At 38.2% G+C, this 24,554-nt stretch overlaps 1 protein-coding gene across 2 annotated transcripts; it reads right to left on the bottom strand.

Annotated features, from left to right (window-relative positions):
* Positions 449 to 16,096, bottom strand: LOC109232057 (folate-biopterin transporter 1, chloroplastic-like). 2 transcript variants are annotated; one of them, XM_019397708.1, is made up of 10 exons: positions 15,766 to 15,849; positions 13,085 to 13,158; positions 12,781 to 13,010; positions 12,299 to 12,363; positions 12,056 to 12,218; positions 4,282 to 4,430; positions 3,937 to 4,182; positions 3,682 to 3,850; positions 3,484 to 3,576; positions 449 to 1,149 (listed from the first exon to the last, which is right to left on the bottom strand). In XM_019397708.1, the coding sequence occupies exons 3-10, from the start codon at positions 12,949 to 12,951 to the stop codon at positions 856 to 858; spliced, it is 1,350 nt and encodes a 449-aa protein (XP_019253253.1). In that variant the 5' UTR covers positions 12,952 to 13,010; positions 13,085 to 13,158; positions 15,766 to 15,849; the 3' UTR covers positions 449 to 855. The 2 variants fall into 2 exon arrangements, with proteins under 2 accessions (XP_019253253.1, XP_019253252.1); XM_019397707.1 differs by lacking the exon at positions 13,085 to 13,158 and having other exon boundaries at positions 15,766 to 16,096.

The following is a 24,554-nucleotide window of genomic DNA, read 5'->3' as shown; positions in this document are numbered from 1 at the left end:
AAATTGGCGGGGTGCATTGAGATTATCCCAAAAAGGAAAAGAAAACAAAGTTCACTGATAAGATTCTATGGTAAAGCTCAAACCTAGACAGCGTTATTTGTGCATTTGTTAAGTAAAAAAGTAATGAAAAAGTTGTCCAGATTTTTAATTATAGAACTTCCCCCCAAATTAAACCTAGAAAAAGTTTAAAAATTTGAGGAAGATGGTTCTTTTTATTTTAAATTTTCCTTACTTCAGGTTCTTTTTGCCACATTAGTTCCCCCGCACTCTCCATTGTGGCTAGTACACCGAGTTAACCCAACTTGTCTTTTGCTTTCAGAAAAAGGTGTACAGAAAAGATTTTTCCTTTTCCTTTACTTTGATAAATGTATATACATTTTTCACCAACTTCTTGACACCAAGATAAAGTAACAAGCAAATTCAAAGAGTACTTTTATCAACTTGAAGCTAGAAGCTATTGGCATACTATACCAACAGTAAGTATTCCTATATGGAATGGTCAATGTTATAAATAGTTCAATGCCTTTTGGCAAAGATTTGATCATGAAATACCAAAAGTTAGTCAATTTCTCAATGGGCATTCAAGACTTACAAGTTACACGATCATCCAGCACTACATACGTTAAGGATCAACGAGGCTCAAGATCTATCTCGCCCTTTACTCAACTTCTCGAAACACATAAAGATCACTAGCCCCTTAAGCTTTTTCTATGGGGGTGATTAATTGGCATAACTCATCTGTTTAGTCATTCGATATTAGTATTTGTATTTACATGTGTATTCTCTCCTATTGTTTTCTCAAAAAGCTGTAGCAGAAGCTTAGCCAGACTCAGGATGCGCACAGCAGGCAAGAATTCAATTAGATTTCATCTCTATATCGGTATTTTCTTTTGTATCCGGCTCATCATCAGGAAGAAGACCAAGCAAGGGCAAAGGCAATAGGGAGCTGAGATTGCAGAGAACTATCAGAAAAGCCAAGTTGTCAAACCTGTCCTTGGTGACACCAAATACCTGCGTTAGACCGGCACCAATTAGACCACCAAGGACACTCCCTCCATTGGATATGGACATAAGGGTTGCGAAAAGAGTTGCTTCCATTCCTTGTGGACATATTCTAGCAGCCAGTACTAGAACAGGCATGAAAGATGCCTGAAACAGGTAAGTAGTTAGATGATGCATGTCGCCAAAATACTCTAAATTCTATATTAGAATATAGAAGTTTACCCATTCAATTTCAGTTTACATCTATACTAATAAATAATGCAATTTTTTATGCAATCACTCATGTGCAAAGATTACCGGTTGCTATCTTCTTACAATTCGTATATGAAGTGCCTCAAGAAGGTGATATCACAAAAATTCGAACAGAACACCCATGTTTCCTCCATTAATCTTATCAGATAACCATTCTCTAAACACACCGAAAAATCTATTGTTAAAACAATTTTAGTGTTCTATAAAAAGCCATACACTATTTTTATTTGTTCTCACATGCATCAAGCACATAGTCTGGCTCAGTAGATGTGGTGAAACTTCCTCCTTCGTACTTCAACTTCTGTTTTGAGAATTCTGAAAACCATTACATTTATCATTCATCTTTGGGTGTCCAGCTTGGTACATGAAATTGATACTTCTGGTATGAATTAAATGTTTCACAGTGCCAGTGACACAAGATTGCTCCTTGCTTTTTCATTCAGATTTCTGTTTCATGCTTTAGATTAAGCTTCAACTAATGTTCTTTAGCAGTTTATATTGGTCCAGAAATCAAATAAAAGACTGAGAAACAAATGTAAAGAAAGATTCAAACAAATAGAAAAAAGCTCTAAAACATCAATAAAATTTCTACCAAGAAATTTTTAACGGAAGCGAAAGAGTATCTCAAGTATCTGGAAGTTTTATGTAACAGGGTTCGGATAATTTGTTGGCTGTGGTTTTCATGATATTTACAACTTCACATTTTTAATTTGTTTCTCCCTATACTGGTGGCGTTTGTTTCAGAAACAGGTGGAACTTTTTTTTTTTGGTTGTAAAAAACGAAAAAAATTTGGTATGTGTCTTAAAAAACACCACTTTGAGAAAAGCCTTTTTTTTGGCTGCAAAAACTGAAAGATTTTTAAAATTGTTTTCAACCAAACAGAGAAAAGTTCTTCAGTCTTTGCAAAAACTGAAAAGTACTCCAGAGGTGTTTTGCAGTTTATAGTTTTTCAGTTTTTGCTCAATATGGTGTTCGGTGAAAAAAGAAATTCAGAGAATGTTTTCAACCCCTTCTGGCAACAAACGCCAGGATACATGCGAGATCTTAAGGGTTTTTGCGTTCAAAAACTTAAGCTCTTTTCCTTAAGGTACAATTCGTGTAGAGATATCTTAATCTCATTCAGGTAACTTCCATTAAACCACCCACAAATGCATGCTACTTTGAAACGGTTTATCCTAACACAACCTAAACAAGAAGACAGAATACAAATTGAAAACTAATGTTATACGAAAACTCAAGGAAAAAGCATACATGTGAAAGAATCTAAGCATCCAACACGAATCTTAAAACTGGGGGTGAAGTATCCCAAAATGTTTTATAAACCCCGTCAAATGCCCTTCTATATCCAATGTGGGAGACTATATGACTCAACAATCTCCCGTATAGGTAATGCGATTTTGTGTTCACAGTAAATTTAATGTGGATTGACGGGGCTGAGAATATTCTTGCCAAATGTTTGCTCTAATACCATGTAAAAGAAATTGAAAGTCTAACACAAAACCTTATGGTAATAATACAGTAGCAAAGACCTTGATAAATCTCTTTAAATGCCCTTTTATACATGAGACTATATAATTCAACAGTAGAGATATAGTTTTTATAAAATAGAACCTTAATGAAGAGCTACCTTCTACTTTATCAAAACTCATGCTGGCCAAAGAAAATCTAGTTTTACATGACATAGCAGTCCTAAATACACAGTTTTAAATTCATATCATTTACCTGAAATTAGCATCCCAAAGAATTACTATATAGTTTATGTGCAAGTATATTTTTACAAATTGTGTCTTTACGGCTGCTATAGACTATAGTTATTAATTGGAACGCAGACCTAATTGGAATCCATTAGACACCCTACATACATGAAAAATTACTTGATCACTGTCATTATGTCCCATTTCGATTGTTTCAATGAAAGAAAAAAAAAACTCTTCTAGTTCTTGTTTTTCATTAGACAAATACATCTCTGTAGGTAGGTTCGGTGAGTTTCTTGCAAGTCGCAAGTTAGCCATTATATCCTTCAATTGTTTTGTGTGCCTTCGCTGTGCATCTTTATATGATTAGTACTCTTTTCTTAAGTTATGCTTTCAGATTTCGAACTAAGCAAGATTGAGCTTCAGAGTGCTTTTACTCTATATATTACTATGTGTTCAGAAAAAAATATGAATTAGATCAACCAAATATGAATGGATTCTCAAGTATGGAGCCAAGTACAAGAAAAAGATTACCTGACCCAGAACAGTTATAATCAAGGAATCCCCAATAGCAAACCACTCATCACTAATGCCAAACTGCCGGTTCAATCCAGTCACCAGCAGAACCTAATACAAAACCATCATACTTTGAAGTAAATCAAGGCCACCATGACCCCAAAACAGAAGAAAAATCATAAAACTGAAGTAGAAAAGATGTGTTGGGACATGTACCTGGGTCATCCCGAGAGCTGTACCAATGAGAGTCATTACGAGGAATATTTTCCTTAAAGGAACTTTCTTCAAAAAACCATTATAAAGCCCCACACCAATAAGTGATGCAACTGAAGTGACAAGCTTAACACGTCCAAGGAATTCAGGAGTGAAACCAAGTTTGTTTGTCCTACAATCAGAACAAAATTCTATTAGAACTAGTAGCTTTCATGTATGTTTACATTAATTAAAATTTAAACCTGAAACTGAGCATACGTGAAGTAAAACATAGCAGAATCTGACTGTGGTGTTGCCTGCCATAAGAAAATAAATAGGGTGGGAAGTAGAACGCTGGGCTGCTTAACAGTTCCCCATAACTGGATAAAATTGTTTTTTGAACTCTCGATGAAGCCATTGCCTAAAGAAACTCCCCTTGCTGGGCCTCGTACTGGCTGCTCTTTCACAAGTACAGATACTGCAGATGTTATGAGAGGAAGTAATGATGTTGCACCAAAAACAAACCTGGAGAAACCAAAAATATTTAGACTAACCCATCCGGACCATTACTACTCACAAGACCACAATCACATGATATTTAGAAAGAGTGACCAAGTATCATACCTCACACCGTAAGCATCCACAAGGGAGCCACTAAAGTAGGCACTCACAATTCCTCCAAATGCAGAAGAACCCCAGCACAATGACTGAAGAGATCCTGACATGCTTTGAGACTCACCACGTGCCCTCTCAACAACCATGGAATCTACAACCTACATGATTGCTCAATTATATATGCCAGAAGAATGTAGTGGAAAGATACCAGCTACAGGAAGAGAAGAATTACAAAGAAGCAAAAGATCGACTCAGATTCATTTGGCCGGTAACTCCTTTCTATGAACAAGCGTAACAGCAAAAAATCAAGTCCAATAATTTTTTTGAAATGATTTTTTTTTTTTTTTGAAATGACAAGTCCAATAATTCCCAAGTGGCATTAATATTTTCAAGATTTAACACAAGGATCGGTTGATATGTTGCAGCGTGTTCATGGCAGTGGATGGAGAAAAAGGTTCATCCACAATACATTAGTGACCCGATAATTTCACTAACATGTCCAACAAAGAATATACCGTTCATCCACACTACATTATACAACTCTTGGATTTGCATTAAAAGTCAAACTAATGAAGGCTTACTCTAAAATAAGTTCTTATGCCCCCACCCTTTTTTTATGACGGTGGTGTCCGGGCAAAGCTTGCGCACACCTGGGCTATTCCACTGGGTACCTACTCCCTCCTACCAGCACAAGTACCGTGTAACTCTACCTACCAAGAATTAGGCAAATGGGAAGAAATCACCTAGTAGTTTTTGCATCCGCTGAGATTTGACCCGAGACCTCATTATTCTTATGCCCTTTCCTTTAAACAAAAAGGAGCTGCAACATCATAACTTCTGCTTTATTCATCACTTAGATTTAAAAGATCATCACTAGCTTATGATTGGTTGATGTGCTATGAAACTACAGCACATTTGATATCATTTGCATAAGTTTTTACTATTCTTTAAGCATATTTTGTGTCGTTTTTTATGATAATTGTTGTGTTGTAGGGATTTTGAGGTTAAATGGTAAAAACAAGCAAAAATGCACTAAGTGCCCCAGATTTGATGACATATGGATCTTATCTTGAAGGCACGGGATGCAAGTGAAATGCAGAAAGCTGAGAAGAAGGAAACTGAAGGCTTGAGACAGGGAACATGCGGATTGTACATTCATCGTCTGTTGAGAGCCCAAAAGTCCTGAAAGTTGTCCAATTGAAGGTTGGCACGGAGCCAACACGCAGGCCGTGCATTCCACATGTGGACCGCATCCAAACACCTGTTGAAGATCTTGAAAGTCAAAATTCTGAAGATTGACATGCGGAGCCAAGATGCGGGCTGCACATTCCACATGCGGACCGCATCCCAAATGCTTGTTGAAGATCCTGAAAGTCAACATTCTGAAGATTGACATGCGGAGCCAAGATGCGGATGGTATATTCCACATGCGGACCGCATCTCAAACGCCTATTGAAGATCCTGAAAATCAACAGTCTGAAGACCGACATGCTGCTCCAAGATGCGGACCGCAAGTCAAAGATGCGGAGGAAACTCTAGAAGCCCTAATTTCAACATGTGAAGGCCAGACTCCGACATGCGGACCGCATGTTCGATATGCGCTCAAGAGACAGTCTGTATGTGACACTGCGGGGGCATTTTTGACATAATTATTGTCGCGTTTTGGACCATTATAAATAGTATAGTTGGGGTTTTGTAGGGGTATTTGGTCTGAAAAGTGTCCCTCTTGGAAGATTGAATACACCATTCCTTTGAAGCTTTTGAGAAGAAGATTCCTTTACTTTCTCCGCTATAAGATTTTAATGCTTAGTGTTGTTATTCTAATTGTCATGATGTTAATGTGTGTTTACCATTGAATATACATATAATGGGTTGTTGATTTCTATTCATCTTCTCTTGCTTCATTTATGGTTGGTGGTGGCAACCATTAACCTATGCCATTTTATTTAGTGGGTCAGGTTTGGTAAAAGTGAATAGCAAGAACTAAGGCTTTAAACCTTGTTTAATAGGAATCACTTAAGGAATAAGAGGATTCTACTTGCCATAAATTGGTCACCCTTATCTGTAACTCTTTTGTATTTGGAAAAATCATAAAGAGGAGATTCAATCAAACTATTGAAAAATATTGGGTAGTCACTTAGTAATTTCCATTAGAAATATATCATATTAACACTTATAGCATTACATTCCATTAAAGGGGACACAACTTTGGTTTCTTAATCCAAATAGTTAAAAAATTTAACATAATAGCGTCTCTTAAATAGATTAGCAATATCAAACCCTTTTCAAACTAACGGGAAAGAGTTACGACCATAGTCAAGTACCACACTAGTAAAGTAAACTTTTCACGCCTATTCTCTATGGGATTCGACCCCAATTTAGTTGGGATATTATATTTGACGTCAACCGCCTTACACCATTTATATAGGTGTAATTTGAGTGTATCAACTTTTGGCGCCGTTGCCGGGGAATATGACTTTGAAATTACTAATTAGTGTGTACTGTACTTGAAGACTTTATTCTATTCCATCACACTTTATTTGCCTTATTTTGTGAAATTAGGCAAGCATGGGTGAACCCGACAATATGTTTGCGAATATGGATCAAGTTATTGATGATGTGAATGTCATTGTCCCTCTGAGAGTTGATGTGACTACCTTCAAGCTGGACGTCAGTCTCTACACAATACTAAAGGCTGAGGGCTTCTTTCGGAACTCTACCGATGATGACCCAAATCAACATCTCAAAAAATTCTTGGGCGTATGCGCATTGCACAAGCAAAACTATGTGTCAAATAATGCATTGAGGTTGAGAGTCTTAAATACTCTCTAGTTGGAGAGGCAAGAACATGGCTTCACAATCAACCTCCAGACTCCATCCATAGTTGGGGCGAGCTAGTGCATGTCTTCCTCGAGAAATGGATTCCACCAAGCAAGAGGGCGGAACTCCAAGACAATTTTTTTCTTTTAAGAAATTCCCGGGGAAACAACTTCATGAAGCTTGGGTGAGATTCAAGCAATACTTTGCAAGAACACCAAAACATGGGTTTCCGGAGAATATCTTGTTGGAGAAATTCTACAAGGGTTTGGATCCCATGAACCAATCTGTAGCTAACAATGCGACCAATGGGTCTTTCATGGATAACATTTGCGATAATCACCCAAATCCTTGACAAGGTCGCCAAACATAATCAAGCATGGCATTCGAGCGACACGAATTGTGGTGTTTCATATGAGTCCCCTTTTTTGACAACTATCGTCAAGGAAAATTAAGGGAGAGACCAAGTGATTACCGCTTGCCACCAATGTGAATGTTTTGACAAAAATATTCACGGAAAGCCAAACAAAGAAGGTGAATGTAGGGGAAGATGTGCAATCGATGCCGAACTTTAACTATTAAAATCAAGAAGGCCAATACCATAAATACCCTCAGATGGAATATGAGGAAGTGATTTATGTCAACAATTCTTAAGGAGGGTATCAAATACAAAATTAGGGTCGGGGCAAAAGAATCAATGGAGACCTAACCCGCAAGGGCAACGTACCCAACAATGGCGAAACGACCAAGGTAATCTGAATCAAGGAAATTGGAACAATAACAACTTTAGGAATCAGAGCTCAAATCCCTATGTTCCACCGAAAGGCCAATATTCTAACTCTCAACATTATCAAGTTAGTTCCAAATTGGAGAATATGCTTGAAAGGGGTTTGCAAAACCAAGAGAAGTCCGACATTTCAATGAAGAACATGTCCGAACTTGTGAGTTCTCACACCACTTCTATTCAAAAATTGGAGTTGCAAATGAGAGATCTTTCAAGAGAGAAAATTTAAAGCAAAAAAGCACACTCCCGAGTGACACAATTGCGAATCTAAGGGGTAATGGGGTGGCCAAACATTTCATTGCATAACTATTACAACTCGAAGTGGGAGACTACTTCAAAATGAGAGTAAGAAAGTGATTGAAGTGAAAGATGTAGAAAAGGAAGATAAGGCAAATGTAAAAGGTGCCTATTGTTGTTGAAGTTGACAGAGTTCCGCAAAAAGCTAATGTTCAGGATGTGGGCAATCACAAAGGTGAGGAAATTAGAGTTGAAAAGTAAGACCAAGTCACCGAGTTGGAACTCCTTCTTCAAGATCTTTTTGTCAAGAAAGTGCTTCATCCTCTCCTTGTACATGGATGCACTCTCGTAAGCTTGGAATCAAAACTCGTACATCTCATTGAGTTGAGACATTCTCAAGTTAGCCGTTTCGTTCTATTCAAGGTTCAACTTCTTCAATGTCCACATAGCTTTATGCTCTAGCTCAACTGGCAAATGACATGCCTTACCAAAAACCAATCGGTAAAGTGAAGTCCCAATATGAGTCTTGAACGTTGTCCTATATGCCCAAAGAGCATCATCTAACTTACTCGACCAATCGGTCCTATTTGCATTAACCGTTTTGGCTAGGGATGCTCTTGAATTCTCAATTTGAGACTTCAACTTGGCCACTCGTTTGAAGATGGTATGGAGTGGTCACTTTGTGCTTTACACTATAAATCTCTACCAACCCTGCAAAGGCCTTGTTGCAAAAATGAGCTCCACCATCACTAAGGATAGCCCTTGGGGTGCCAAATCTAGTAAAGATGTTTTTCTTTAAGAAGGTCGACACACTCCTCGCTTCATTATTTGGCAAAGCTGCCGCTTCAACCCATTTCGATACATAGCCTACGGCCACCAAGATGTATGTCATGCCATACGAGCTCACAAAGGGACCCATAAAGTCAATCCCCCACACATCAAATATTTTCACCTCCATCACAAAGTTTAAAGGCATCTCATGCCTATCGACCCTTACCTTTGGCATTGGTCACACGATTTTGCCATCAAATTGACATCCTGGTAAATGGATGGCCAATAGTAGCCACTCAAGAACTTTTGCCGCCGTCCAATTTCCACCATAATGACCCCCAACCGGAGAGATATGACATGCCTTGAGCATAGGCATCACCTCGTCTTCGATGACGCAACGCCTAATGATGTTGTCGTGTCGGCGCATATTCGGAACAAATAGGGCTCTTCCCAATAATAGTGCCTACACTCCCTAAAAAACTTCTTCTTTTGATAAGATTCTATTTCGTCGACACTAACCAAGAACTTAGCGATATCGGCAATATCATGGGGCTAAAGTATTAGACAATGCCAAGAGTTGCTCATCCGAGAAAGCATCATTAATCTCAAGTTCTTTGTTTGGTCTCCCCGCTTCCTTAAAGTCTAGATAGATGATCCGCAACTTGGTTCTTTTTCAAGAAGCTTGCCATGGTGTTTGCAATTTTTGAGAAGTCTTTGATGAATCGTTGATAGAATCTGGCATTGCCCAAAGAAACTTCTAACACCCTTGACGGAGGTAGGAGGAAGAAGCTTAGAAATAATCTCGATTTTGGCTCGATCAACCTCGATATCCCTCTTGGAAATCTTGTGACCAAGGACATTTCCATCATCCACCATAAAGTGGTATTTCTCCCGTTTAGCACAAGGTTGGTTACTTCACATCTTTTAAGGACTTGATCAAAATTATCAAGGCAATCTTCAAATGAATGACCAACCACGGAGAAGTCGTCCATGAACACCTCCAAGAAGTCCTTCACCACATCCGAGAAGATAAAATCACGCACCGTTGAAATGTGGTTGGGCATTGCATAACTCAAACAACATTCTACTAAAGGCAAAGGTCCCATATGGACAAGTAAATGTTGTTTCTCTTGATCCTCCAAGGCTATGTTGATTTGATTGTAGCCGAAATATCCATCCAAGAAGCAATAGAATGACCTTCCTGCTAGCCGATCAAGGATTTGATCAATAAAAGGCATAGACAATGGTTTTTGGAAGCAACTCCATTAAGCTTCTGGTAATCCATACGCACCCTCCATCTGGTTACTGTCCTCATTGGGATGAGTTCATTTTTGTCATTTTGCACCACGGTTATGCCTCCTTTCTTTAGAACACATAGTACTGGACTCATCCACGAGCTATTCGCAATGGAGTTGACAACCTCGGCATCAAATGATTTGATGATTTCTTTCTTCACCACCTCTTGCATGGAGGGACTCAACCTCTTTTGGTGCTCCACACTCGGCTTGCTATCCTCTTCAAGTGGGATCTTATGCTCACAAATACCGGAGAGAATTCCCCGAATATCCGCTATCCCACCGATAGCCCCTTTAAAACTTCTAATAATCGCTTAACCTGCACATCATTCAACAAAGAAGAAACAATTACGGGTAAAGTATCATTAAGGCCAAGAAATTCATATCTCAAGTGTGGTGGTAGTGGTTTGAGCTCAAGTTGTGGTGGCTCAACAATTGATGGCTTGGCGAGAGGAGTGACCCGTTTTCTCTAAGCCAAGAGAAACCTTCTTTGATTTGTAGGTGTACGAACCTAACCCTTCAAGTGCATTCACGGTCTCCGCATACCCTTCCATATCATCACCATCAAAGTTCACCAAGATTGCTGCCAATGCTTCACCGAGGCATTCTTCTACCATTTCCATCTCAACCAAATCAACAACATGAAGGGGAGCTTTGGCGTAATTGGTAAAGTTGTTGTCATGTGACCAGGAGGTCACAGGTTCGGGCAATAAAAATAGCTTATCACAGAAATGCAGGGTAAGACTGCGTACAAATCGGCCCTTCCCCGGGCCCCGCGCATAGCGGGAGCTTAGTGCACCGGGCTACCCTACCACATCAACAACATCAATCATCGAGATGTTCTCATATGCACATGGTAGCTTCATGCCTTTGCTCGCTTGAAAAGTCACCTCTTCATTATTCACATGGAATTTAATTTTATTTTTCTCTAGTCCATAAGTGCTCTTCTAGTTGCAAGGAATGTTCTTCCCATAAAGATGGGGATTTCCTTATCTACCGCACAATCAAGGATGACAAAGTCGATGCGAAGAAGGACTTGCCCACTCGCACAAGCACATCAACGGTTAGTTTAGGAGAAACGCCTACAACATTTGTGGAGAGCAATCACATGATTTTGCAAATTCAAATTTTTTGAAGAAGTAGTGCTCAGAATGAAAGAAGAGCAGATACGTGCAGTGCATCAGTGCTGTAAAGGTCATTTAGTGTGGCTAGCTAGCACTGTCTAACTAGGTTAAGCTTAAGGGAGAGTGTTTCCAAAATCATAAGCAGGTACTTAGACTACTTCCAGTTTGAAATTCCCAAAACCACAAAGGACAATTGCACGTTTCCTTTCGTTCTCCTCATTTCTTCTAAGAAAAAGCAATGAAAACTCGGAAATGATAAGGGATACAACAAACAAAAATAGATAAAAATTTAAAAGCCGAGTAGTTGTGTACTACCTACTGACACATATTTGACACACCGATGAACTCTAGACAACCTTTCTGAACTTTTGAGACATCCTTTATCATACTAGTTTGATAAGTTTTTCTCTCGGATGAGTTGCTGAAAACTTAGAACATATTAGGGTACAACTGAGTCTCTGATCTTACCTACGGCCCTATTGCCAAGGTTGCAATTAAGGATTTCCTTCAATATTTCAAAAGACATAACACACTTCTGCCAAGCTAGGCTCATGTATAACTAGCAAGAATTCTTTATTAATGCAATGAAATACCTGCAGGAACAAAAATGAGAGCATAACGAGTACTCAACTAAAGGTCAAAAGGCAAACAGATTGTCATCAACCTTCGGACCAGTTAAAAAGTATAACTATGCAAAGAACATAACAACACTAGTATGAATTTGTTGAAACTAACTAGGAACAAGAGAAACTTACAACGTCTGAGAAAGCGACAGAAAGAGAACCAATAAGTATGGAGAAGGCAGCACTATACTTGCTATCAACGAAGGTGGCCATCAAAAACCATGAGAATGCCCCAAGGAGCCCTGAGAGTACCAAGTATGATCTCCTCCGATATCCAAAGAGAGGGAAGGAATCGCTACACGGGAAATACTCATTTATTGAAATCTTTCATTAAATAGATAGATGGATAAGGATGAAAGGAAAATTGATACCAACCTGATGAACCCGTACAATGGTTTTACGAGCCACGGCAATGATGAGAAACCAGATATGACAGCTGTCTAGTCAGTCACATATAAATTTGTCAGTCTGTGTACTCAACAAAAATGGTGAGGGGAGAAGTGAGAAGAAACGTGTAAAGAGGTCTTCCTTTTAAACGTGCGAGAAGGTGGACACTTTCGGATAATTACAAAACGGAAAGGATAGTTTTAATTGAAAAGGAAGGAATAACTGAGTGTTGTGGCAGTCTAAGTTCGAGAGAGAATTGTATTTCAAATAACTGAATGTAACTGTAGTCTAAATTCTGTAACAACTCATAATTCTGTATGACAAAGTTACATATCCAAATTTAGAAAAAAAAAATATACTAAAAGCACTTTTGGCTAGAACCTGCAGTTTGAATCTGATGAAGATGATTTTGTTAAACTAGGGAAGATTAACAAACAACGGAAACAAATTACACTATCAAGATGACATACCTCTGCAGGATCTAGGTGTAGGTCATCTTTCAAGTAAAAGCTAACAGCAAGCCTAGAAAGGCCCAGGACGCCTTGAACAAAATATACCATAGCAACAGCAATGTTATCTGGGGTTAGATCCACTCCAAAGCAACTGATTGAACGAAGAGAATATTTGTTCTTGTGAGGCATAGTTTTATTGGACAAGACAGAATCTTCTTGGACAGTGGTTGTCGGCTGATCCCCCTTTCCTGCATATGACCATATTGGAGAATGTAAAATAAGAGTGAGACAGCTAAAAAGAAATAGTAGAAAAGGAGCTCACATAAGCCGCCATGTATGAGCATGAGGGTGCTAAATCCATGATGAGACTCTTGAAACATTTTTCTTGACAACCTACTGAATATTAGCACCAAAAACGGAAATGACGTATAACAGCAATTTCTCGCTCATAGAAGGGCAGGTTATATTTAGGAAATTTTCCAAAAAGAGTCTAAACTAAAGAGATTAAGATCTGCTAAACTATACTGATATAACTATACATAGCACATACGTGGGAGGCTAGTAGGCAACCCATGAAAAATGAAAATTACTAGCTTTAGTCTAAGGTGCACTGGCTCCCTCAGCTATGATCAGACGTGGATATCCCTGATGATTGAACATCATGAGCCATGAGGTACAATCCACACTCAACTATAAATTATCCTGGGAAGAATCCTTCTCCAAGGAAGATTATTTAAAATCTCCAATATGACAATCATATGCTCCCTCTATATGACCTTAAAGCTCCAGTTTCATTTTAATCCATCCTATAATGCTTTCTAGTTTCTTGTGTTAAACTATTTCCTCATAGTGCATGCCAACTCACTCTTCCCCGATTTGCACAAACAACAATGTGGAAATTGACCGCACTTTAATATATTGTTATTAGTCCGAAATTGTTGAAAGTTATTTTAACCGGAACTTAGGATGCAATCACAAAAGGACTTGATGAATCTTCACATTTGTTCCAGAGTTGTTAAAGGCCCTTGAGGCATGATTATGTCCTAAGCACCTGCTCTTTGTTACAGGCCGGCTTCAATGCCCCCAAGCATTGTCTTAAAAAGGACAATATTAAACCATAAAAGTAGGCGATGAGGCGATATACTAATAGTTAGATAATATATTAGTGATTAGGAATAAGAATTAGAAATGAAGTAAAAAATAAAGTAGTTGCTAACCTAACAACAACAACATACCCATTATAATCCCACAAATGGGGTCTGGGGAGGATACTGTGTACACAGACCTTACCCTACCTTGTGGAGGTAGAGAGTCTGTTTCTGAATACCCTCGGCTCAAGGACAAAAGTAGTTGCTAACCTGAATAACAAATTTGCTTCGTATCACAATTAAAGTGATTCTTGAAGTTGATTGACACGGTTTTTAATTCACGAATTCCAATTGATTATAGATTCTCAGGTCTTTGATCCATATAGTTATCGTTTGTTTTTCATTTGTTTTTTCTTTGATTACAATTTTATTTTTTATTCATGTGCACCTATCTTCACTAAAGCTCGTGTTTTTATTGCGCTTTCTGCTTAAATTTCCAGCAGACTCTTGGTGCTTTTCTACATTATTTGTCTTCGATGCCACCTGTAATATATGCGCTCATGAATGGTATGACAATTGAAATAGAGCTGAAGAATTATTACTCTAAAAGTCTCTCTTACAACCCTAACATCAGAGCCATTTTTCCTTTTGAGGGAAGGGGACAAAAAATTACAGATAGTAAATCCAAAGTGATAAACAGTTACCTATGTTATGCTTATTATGATTATTCTAGAATTATATGAAAGTTATACATATTACACTTAATATCATGTACATTCATGATATCTCTTCCCTAATTATTGAAATTCCGAATGTCTGGTTCCATGTCAGATATGATTTCCTTGTCTGTGTCCGTGGCCATGCTAGCTAGAAAGGGGGAAGAGAAGTGAAAAAATTTCAGTCTACATGAGATGTATTTCTTAAGTGCCGAGAGTCCAATGTGGGACAATTTCCTACAAGTCTCCACGTTAATAAGTACAACAAACCGGATTGCATGCTGACTTCAAAAGAAGCTGCAGACATCCTGGTGGTTTCCCGAATCCATCGATCAAACAGTTAACTAACACCAATGCTCCAGGTATTGCACCTCTAAACTTCTCCTCTACATCCCGAAGATTTTCTCCTGAATTTGACGCATTCAAAGAACCAAGGAAATCTTATTAAAAGTTCCTTCATGTGAGCTTTGGCGCAACGGTAAAAGTTGCTGCCGAGTGACCAAGAGGTTACAGGTTCAAGCCGCGGAATCAGCCTCTTGCAGAAATACAAGGTAATGCTGTGTACAGAAAACTCAATGTGCTTTGGCCCTTCCCTGGACCCTGCGCATAGCGGAAGCTTAGTGTACTGTGATGCCCTTCTCATTCCTTCCACTGAGCAACTCCTTTGAATGATACATGCATAAGAATGTTATCCATACAATTCGATTTGAACCAACACTGTGCTCCTACTACTTCAGATGCACTAAAGGATTAATATTAACTTTGGAAATACATACCATGACTACATGGTTTTACCGCAAGACCTTATTAATCCGGTGCGAAATATTAACAAAAAGTAAAACTTCAATTGCCTGCTATCCCAACACGAAACTATAACTATCAACAACCACACACTCGAACCTGATTTATATATTCAGAAGCTGTTAACTCGCTCTATTTGCTTTCCTTGATTTCAGAGAAAAAACAAAAGCCTTAAAAGAAAAGCTATTAACTTTACATTTCATTTTTCATAATTCTACTAAGCAAAATGTGGAATAAAGTATATTCGATAAGAGGATTCAATCCAGCCAGTGAAGGAGTGAAGTATAGTTGATTGATTGAGTTAACTAAAAATAAATTAACATAAAATGAGGTAATTAAAAGATGAAATTAGTCACATCCACACCATTAAATCATTTTTATGATTGTAAGTAACTCACGGTTTCTAGAATCTAGCAACGGTTCAGTCTCGAGATCTCGCCGGGTGGAAGCTGCCGGAATCTGAACTGAGACTGACATTTTGGAGTCCGGCGGCTCGAAAGGCGGTTTCCGGCTGGAGGAGCCGGCGGTGATGGTGAGGGAAGGCGGTTTCCGGCGGCGAAAACGAGAGAGGAGTGGAGAGAGGGAGAGGAAGGGGAAAAGAGGATTAACGGAGGCCAAGATTGAGAATGAGAATGAATTGGTAGTTATTGTAGCCATTTTTTAAATTTATGAAAAGTGCTTCGATTCGTACAGTCTTGTCTGATGTTTTTTAATTGAGAAATTATAAACTGAGCACACAGCCGCACACTTTATGAGCACTTTTAACGACTACAAATGTACCAAAGAATAACATGATCCACGTCCAGTCCAAATGTCGGAATTGCCCCTGATTAGCTTCACCGCGATTTTATCCATTTCCTTGGGCTTCGACAATAGAAATATATCCATTTCCTTCTGCCAAATAAGCTTATGAGGAAGTGGGAAAATTGAACAAAAGGGATCATTTAAGGCAGTTGTTTAAATTGTCCCTGTTTAAAAAATTTATGAAAAAATAATAATCTGACAGTTCATAAGTTTTACAAACCAATCATAACTTTTCCACAAGTTATATCGGAGGAATGAAATATAATATTTTTACAAGTTATGTCAGGTGAGTCATAACGTTGTTACAAATAATTCACAAAAATTATGACGGATTAGCAAAACTTATTTTGTTCTCAAGTTATGATGAGCAATCATAACTTTGATACAAATTGTTCACAAAATTCTACTGGATTGACAAAATTTGCGTGTGTTGTTCAATTGTTCACAAGTTATATAAGAATGATAAAATTTAGCTTTATCTCCATTCCACCTTTTATTAAAGTGCTTGCAAGTTCTACCAGTTTATTAGTAAACCTTCTGTATTCTAGAATAGTGAATTTAGTTGCGTTTCACGCGGGTATGAAAGATATTTCATCTTAAAGATATAAAATTACAGATTTACTGTAAAAAAAATAACTTTTTTTATCGTTGATAAGCAAACAAATGTCACGATCCAAAATCTCAACCGTAGAACCGTGATAGCGCCTAACATCCATTTGCTAGGAACACCAACATTAGCTAATTGAATAACCATTTTTAACAGTTTAAAAGCAGAATGGTAACAATAATAACTAACGATTGGTAAAAACTGAGATACATATGATAAATCCATATATACCACAGTCTATCCAAGAAATCCGGTGTCACGAATACATGAGTGTCTAGAATACTACAAATATGGTCTGAAATGAAATACAATACTGTCTGAAACTAGAATAACAACAAAACAAGATAGAAGGGGACTTCAGAGACCGCAGACGCCAAGTAGCTCTACCTCAAGTCTCCAGCCAAGTTAATCTGAGCGAACTCCTTTACGCACCGCTAGGATCAACACTGAGATTTGCACAAGAAGTGTAGAAATGTAGTATGAGTACAATCCACCTCATGTACTCTGTAAGTGTCGAGCCTAACCTCGACGAAGTAGTGACGAGGCTATAATAAGACACTCATAATAAACCTGTACAAATAACTATGACAAAATACGGAAATATAGATAAAGCAGTGAACTCATAAAAACGGATCCGTGTGTCAACTATCAGAGGGCCCAGAATAATATGATCTCAAATCTCATATCATAGTACCGAGAAAAAACTCTACAACTACTAACAACTACAGCACATCATACTCTGTTGCGGCTCGCAACCCAATCCCAATAATTATCAAGATACTTGTTGTCGCGTGCAACCCGATCCCAACATTTATCATAATATCTGTTGCGACGTGCAATCCGATCCCAATATCATATCATATTATTATCTGTTGTGGCGTATAATCCAATCCCAATATCAATTCACTATAATATTGTTGCCGCGCGCAACCCGTTCCTAATATTAATGCATAAATATAAACAACTCAACACAACCAATGACGGAATCTCAACACGAAAGGGAAATAAAACGTACAAAACATCGAGGAACTACTAGTACAAACAGAGGATAACCAATGCCTCGTATTCATAATTCTCTATACGTCACCAAAACAAGAATAGCTAACGAACTCCTAGAAATCGAAATAACATAATAAAGTGCAACAAGTAATGTAAAGACAATAAAGGCGAGTAAAACATGAAACAATGAATTTATACAATTAATTCAGGTAGGAACATATAGCAGGTAAACAAATATTGAGCGAGAAATGAATAAATCAAACAAGCAGCAATTGCTGAAGCTTTATGGTTTTTGGTGTGGTCGCATCTGCAGTGGGCTTGGCCGCAGATGCGGAGCCGTTGGTGCGGCTGAAGGATCGCAGAAGCGAAGAAGGAAGCTCTAGAGGAAGTCCGCAGATGCGGACCTTGGACCGTAGGAGCGGAGCCACAAGTGCGGCCAGGTATGCATAGGTGCGAAAGATGGCTTGGCCAAGGGAGCTTCACAGATTCGCGCGTGTTTACCCTAAAAACGGAAAACAATTGAATTTGTATTGTGGTTTTAAGGATACGTGATTTTACTTAGCACAAACTAAGCAAAAACGTAATTGATATTGAAATTGACAGCAAATAGAAATTAAAGCAAACCAAACGAACCAAGTAGGCTTGGCCCTCGAATTTGATCACCCTTGAACCAAATGGAGATTCAATTGATACAAGAACACAATAACAGAATAACAAACCAAACAATTATCTCATTGGAAAGTATGAACAAAATGACAGAGTATTGAGAGCTTAAGAAAAAGAGAGTATATTGCTTTATGTAATGTGAATGTGTTCTCCTTTACAAATGATAAGGCCCCCTTTATATAGTAGGGGAGTCCTGCTCTTAGTGCAATTCTAAATACAATAACAAATCGCATGATTGGCTAATTAATCGGCCTCTTCTTGATACGTGCCGGGATTCGCGCCGTGATCTTCGCCCGATTGCGAATATTTCGTCTTTTCGTTATTCGACCCAGTAAGCTTCCCTCGAACTCCATCTTAGTCGGTCTCGATCTTGGTCGATCTCAATCTTGGTCGGTTTCGATTTGGTCGGTCTCGATCTTAATTGGTCTCAAGGTCTCGAGCTTAATCGGTCTCAGGGTCTCGAGCTTGACAACCTATGTCTGCACCATAGTTTGATATAAATCGAAGCCGATCCTTGACTTATCACGCTCCAACCTCGATTAGTCGCACAAAAAGGGCAAGCCCGATTTTGACCGTATACAGATAGTCCCCTCATTTTTTGGAGAGTAACGACAAGAAATTATTTGAGCCCTCAATCTTCACCTCGATACACTGTGACGTAAGCAACAGAAGTAACCAAAACGTCTCGTCGGTACAGTTTCCCAGGCATTAATGTGTGCCAGTCGACGGTCGGCCACTACCGGATTTGAACCGTCATCGTAAACCTATAAATGTATCTTTCTTCTTTTGTCCAAACTTTACTTTCAAATCTTCTTTTCCCTAATTTTCAAAATTCCTTTGCCTTCCTCAAAGCTTTATGTTTTCAGATCTCTGGTGTTTCTTCGCCTGTTTCGTCACAAAATACCAAGTATTTCTTCTCATTTTCCATTCTTCGTCATTCGTAGAAATAAAATGGCTAAGACTTCAAAAACTATTCCGCAAAAGGAAAATGCTTCTTCATCAAGGCCCGCCAGCGACGGAGCTGTGGCGAAACCTCCCCTAGAGGACTTCACTCTGATAAAGTGCCCTACTGCTGCTGATTTTAAGGTAAAGAATACACCCTCGGTACCGGGTCAATGCAAACTGATGTAGAGGTACATATGCACAATTACAGATGATCTCCTCGACCAAGTAAAAGAGGACTGCAATTGGGTCGACAAGCATGTAGTGGTTCCCTCGCCTGAGGATTCAATCACTACCCATGTGGACGGATTTCTAAGTGTTTACACTTATCCTTTCACATTGGGTCCTTTAGACCCCATCATCATTGCCTTCTGCAAGAGGTACGATGTGACCCTTGGCCAGATCCATCCATCATTCTGGAGGATCGCGATCCTCCTCCGATTTTTTGTAAGCAAGATCGAGGGGCATCCTTTTACCCTCGATCACCTTATGCGTCTCTACAGTCCCCTGCTTTATCAGGGAGGATTGATCAAGCTTTACCACCGAGCCACCAAACCCCCGTTATCGAGCATAGACGAGACCCGAGACCGAGGTTAGATGGTCCGATTCATCCGAATAAGGACTTCGGACCTAATCCCTGCCGAAGACATGTCGTTCCCTAAAAAATGGAACATGAATCGTAAGTATTGCTTCGCCTTGAATATCTAACTTTGTCGTTTTACTTCTCATCTTCTTTCCTTATCTATGTTTTTTTTTGTGTTGCGGCTGTGGCCCATGTGCCGGAAGTAATCCTCGATCTTAAGCAATGGGTCGAGGGCTTAGTGTCGCAGAAGTCATACTCCGAGCGTTCTTGGACGGAGTTGTCAAAGGGTCAATCGGAGGCCCGTAATCATGGTAACCATCTTTTCTTAGAACGGTTTCCATTCGGTTTTCTCATTGCACTTACTCGTCATTTTTCCTTTTGTAGGCCTCGGGAAGGATGTAGCTATGAGGCCTCCATCTACTGAAGAAGAATCCCTTCCCCCTCCACCTGTCTCGAAGCCGGTGAAGGAGAAGAATAGGAAAAGGGCTTCGACTTTCACGAACTCTGAGGGGCAGAAACCCCAAAAGAAAGCAGCCCGTAAACCCAAGGGGAACGTCATCCCTCTAACTTTGGAGTCAGTCCAATGGCTAAGGGATAGCCGAAGAAGACGAAGAATAAGAAGAAGACTCCGGGATGGTGGCTCGTATGCGAGCTAGCACCGAGATCCAAGGGACTACTGAGCCGGCGGGAGCTGAAACTGCTCTGCCTCGATTTGACGAAGTCCTTGAGCCAGAAAGAGCTGAAGACGCTTCACCTCGAGGTGAGAAGGCTATCGAGGAGGCGGTCGATGCTGGTGCCCCAAAAGATTTAATTGGGGTGGTAGATATCGGAGATTCCCCCTCGTTTACTTCATTCACTGAGTCGATGATGCATGAAGCTCAGGCGGAAGGGGTCCATGGAGCAGAAGACCCTTTCCATGGCTATTTTGTTGGAGTGGAAGATGTCACCAGTCTTGGTGACTTGGATGTACCGAGGAAGAGCTTGAGTGAGGCTTCCTCGAGCTTTAAACTGACCAATCAGTTTCCGCCCCCAGTGTCGATCCCGGGCATAAGCGATCAATTATCATCTTGATCCCGGAGGATGCCCGGGTTCTTTCTCCCCCTATAGAGGTGGCTAGCTATCTCCAATGCTTGGTCACCGAAGAAGACCAAGCCAAGATGGATGAGGTGGAAGTCGCTTGTTAGTTCAACGAGGCCCAGCACGCTCTGAATCGGGTAAGTTCGAAGGCCATTCCATTATCTTTTTAAAACTTTGAATTGTAGATATTTCTAACATTTTATTCCTTACTTGCAGGCTTCGGTGTTGCATCACGAGGCCTTCCTTCGAATCCGAGAGGAGCACAAGGCTGAGGTTCGAGGCCTTACTAAGAAAAGCGATACCTACAAGCTTCTCAGTGAGAAGCTTCAGGCAGAATTGGTGACGGCTCGAGATGAGCATGCTGAGATGGCCAAGTAGGTATTCCAAGTGCTTTATGAAAGTGAAGATGAGTTGGAGATAACAACTAACGATCCGATTCGGTAGGTTTGACAGAGGCTCGAACAGATCAAGGACCTTCAAAGACAAATAGATGAAATACGAGTCGAAGTTGAAAAGTTCAAGGGGTGTATGGATAGCTTCAAAAAGGAGGCCGTACAAGCAGAGCTGGAGTCGGCCGAATCTCAGCTTCGGGCTGCAAGAGAGCAGGTCTCGGTACAAGCAAAGAAAATTGAGGAGCTTCAGTCCAATTTATCCAACTTGGCCAAAGAGCTCGAGGTGGCCAGATCTGAGGTGGCCGCGCCAAACATTAAGGCCCAGGCTAATGCGACCCAATACAAGGTCGATGTTGAAGCCACCCGTGCGTAGGCCAAGAGCATGGTGGATCATGCAAGGTGGAAAGCTCGAAGGGAGGCCCTCGAGGGGGCCCGTGCTCAAAGCTTTGATATATCTGCTAAAATCGAGATTGCTAGGGCAGAGGAAACAAAGGCTCGAAAGCTGGCTTTTCCCGAGGAAGACTCCGAGAATTTGAGTGAATCTGACGGTGGAGAAGACTCTGAGGGCAAAGATGCTTCTTCCAATAAGGATCATGCTGCTTAGGATTTGTAAATTTTGTAATTTTTCGTTTTTATATTGATGTTACACCCCATGTTTTTGTACGTGAGAGTACGCCATAAGTAAATTGATGAAAGCTCGTAAAGGAGATGTTACATCCCGCATTTTCGTATGCTAAGGTTTCGTCGTAAGTTAATCGACATAAGTTACAAAATGAGATTGTTTTGAGATTATAAGCATTATGCTATTTCAAACAAGTGATAAGTAAATTCGTGAAAGTGAGAGGGTAAGCAAATCGAAGAAAACAAGTTTTGTCGAAGTTTGACAATTTGAGATAAAATACGGTCCGAGCTATAATACCCGGTATTTATAGACTAGTGCCATACAAGGTACCATATGACCATGATAGTATGATGTATAAAGTGTGTTAAAAGTGAGTAGTAATTTAAGTAAGTTGAGATAATTCTTAATTATGTGGATAATTGGTTAATCTATCTATATTATATTAGAAGGAGAGTAGTATGCATTGTGGTTAAGCCAAGTGGCAAGCTAAAATGAAGCCACTTGGCAATTTTGGGACAACATTAATAATTAGAAATTATATATAAAAATATAATTAATGGAAGTAGTTTAATGAATCTTATACATAATCTAAATAGATCTTAGACAAATTTAATCTCTCTCTCTCTCTCTCTCTCTCTCTCTCTCTCTCTCTCTATATATATATATATATATATATATATATATATATATATATATATATATATAATGCACTCATAGATTTCTTCTATATTAGCTAGAAATATGGAGGTAAAAAATTAATTAAAAACTATAATAGAAAATATAAAAATATATAAAGACGTAAATTGAGATAACCTATGACTATTTATACTTTGGAGTATGTTAAAAATATAAAATGAAACTAAAATTTACTTAAGATATTAAAGATTTATTGAGTTTAGAAAATAAATAAATTCAAGTAGCAAAATAAGATCTTACATAAAGTATACAAATTATTTATAAGGTAAGAGAAATATTAAATAACCAGTATCTGAACCGAGTGCAGTTAGTTTGAGTTTGAAACCATAGCATAACTTTTTGAAAATGCAGTCCAGTTTAGAAAATAGAATGACAAGAATTATTTGAATTTGAGATGAGATTTTTTTTTTTTTAAAAATATTACGTAAAGAACTAAAATGACAGTAAATTATCACTACAATATTTAGAAATAATATGTTCAAATAATCAAGAACTTTTTTCTATGATTAAATAAAATTTTAGAAAATACAAAATAAATTTCTAATATTGGTAATCTTACTAATGAAAATTAAAAATTAAATTGTATCTTATAGCTAAAAACGAAAATAATTTAACTGCATCTAATACAAAATTAATTATAAGAGAACTCGATACATTTGGAATATGATAATCAAATATCTTATGTATTAATGTTATAGACTAATTAAAAGTAACAATTTCAAATAAAATATGATATTATTTTGGTTAATATAAAAACTAATTAAAATTTACAGTAGGGAAGAGAATGTATTAAAAGAATAGAGGTAGTGTGAGGATACTTATACTTTAAATTAATTTGAAAATAGAGAAAATAACATAATTAAATTATATTTCAAATATTATAGATAAATTTAAATGATTAAAATATTATGAATAAGAGGATAAAAGCATAAAAATATACCAAATTTCAAGAATAAAATATTTATTTTTATTAAATACTATTAAAAGGATAATAAGCAAGACATTAATTTATTATAAGCTAATAAAAAGTTAAATGATAGCATAATAATATTAAATATTAAATAATACAATAACTATAAGAAAAGAACCAAAAAAAAAAAAGAATTTACATAAAAATGATGTGATAAAATAAGACATATTTGACTTCCAGATAAAAATTAAGTGATAGTAAGAATTATGTTAAAGTAATATATCTAATGTGCTCGAACAAGACAGATCACAATATGACATGTTTAGTATTCGTTAATATCGATAGCGGACCGAAATGCAAGTACTAAAACAAAAGGGTTAGGTTGCTGCAAATATATATTAAAAAGATTTGTTGTCTACTACGAGAATTCATATCCTGCTTCATAATTAAATTCTCATGTTATATAATTTTTATCTAAGAGATTAATATTTTAAGGTTATTTGTACATGATTCAAACAATCTACATCGCAATTTGAAATGATTTGTCCGTGCATTGCGCGGGTACTAATACTAGTTATTAATTTAATGGGAGATTAACCATGTAATTAAAGATTTGTGGATAATTAGTAGGTGGGGACAAAGCCCCCACGTGACAGCCCACCATTCAAATTAGTGACTCTTGAATTAAATTGCAATGTGGAACATTTGAGAGAGTTTGGTGCCTAGGTCATCGCCTAGTAGGGCCCACACCCTCCAAGGTTTAAAAGAATCCCTCTAAATCACTTAAGGGAATTGATGTCTCTACAATATGAGGGATTAAAGCTTTAGCCCATTTCATACAAGGATTCATATGGTTGTGACGTGATTATCTTGAAACAAAAATTCAATT

The sequence above is a fragment of the Nicotiana attenuata genome, chromosome 9 (assembly GCF_001879085.1).
Source record: "Nicotiana attenuata strain UT chromosome 9, NIATTr2, whole genome shotgun sequence".
NCBI lineage: Eukaryota > Viridiplantae > Streptophyta > Magnoliopsida > Solanales > Solanaceae > Nicotiana > Nicotiana attenuata.
The sequence above is the reverse complement of the archived record's forward strand: the minus strand, read 5'-3'. Positions and strand labels throughout refer to the sequence as shown.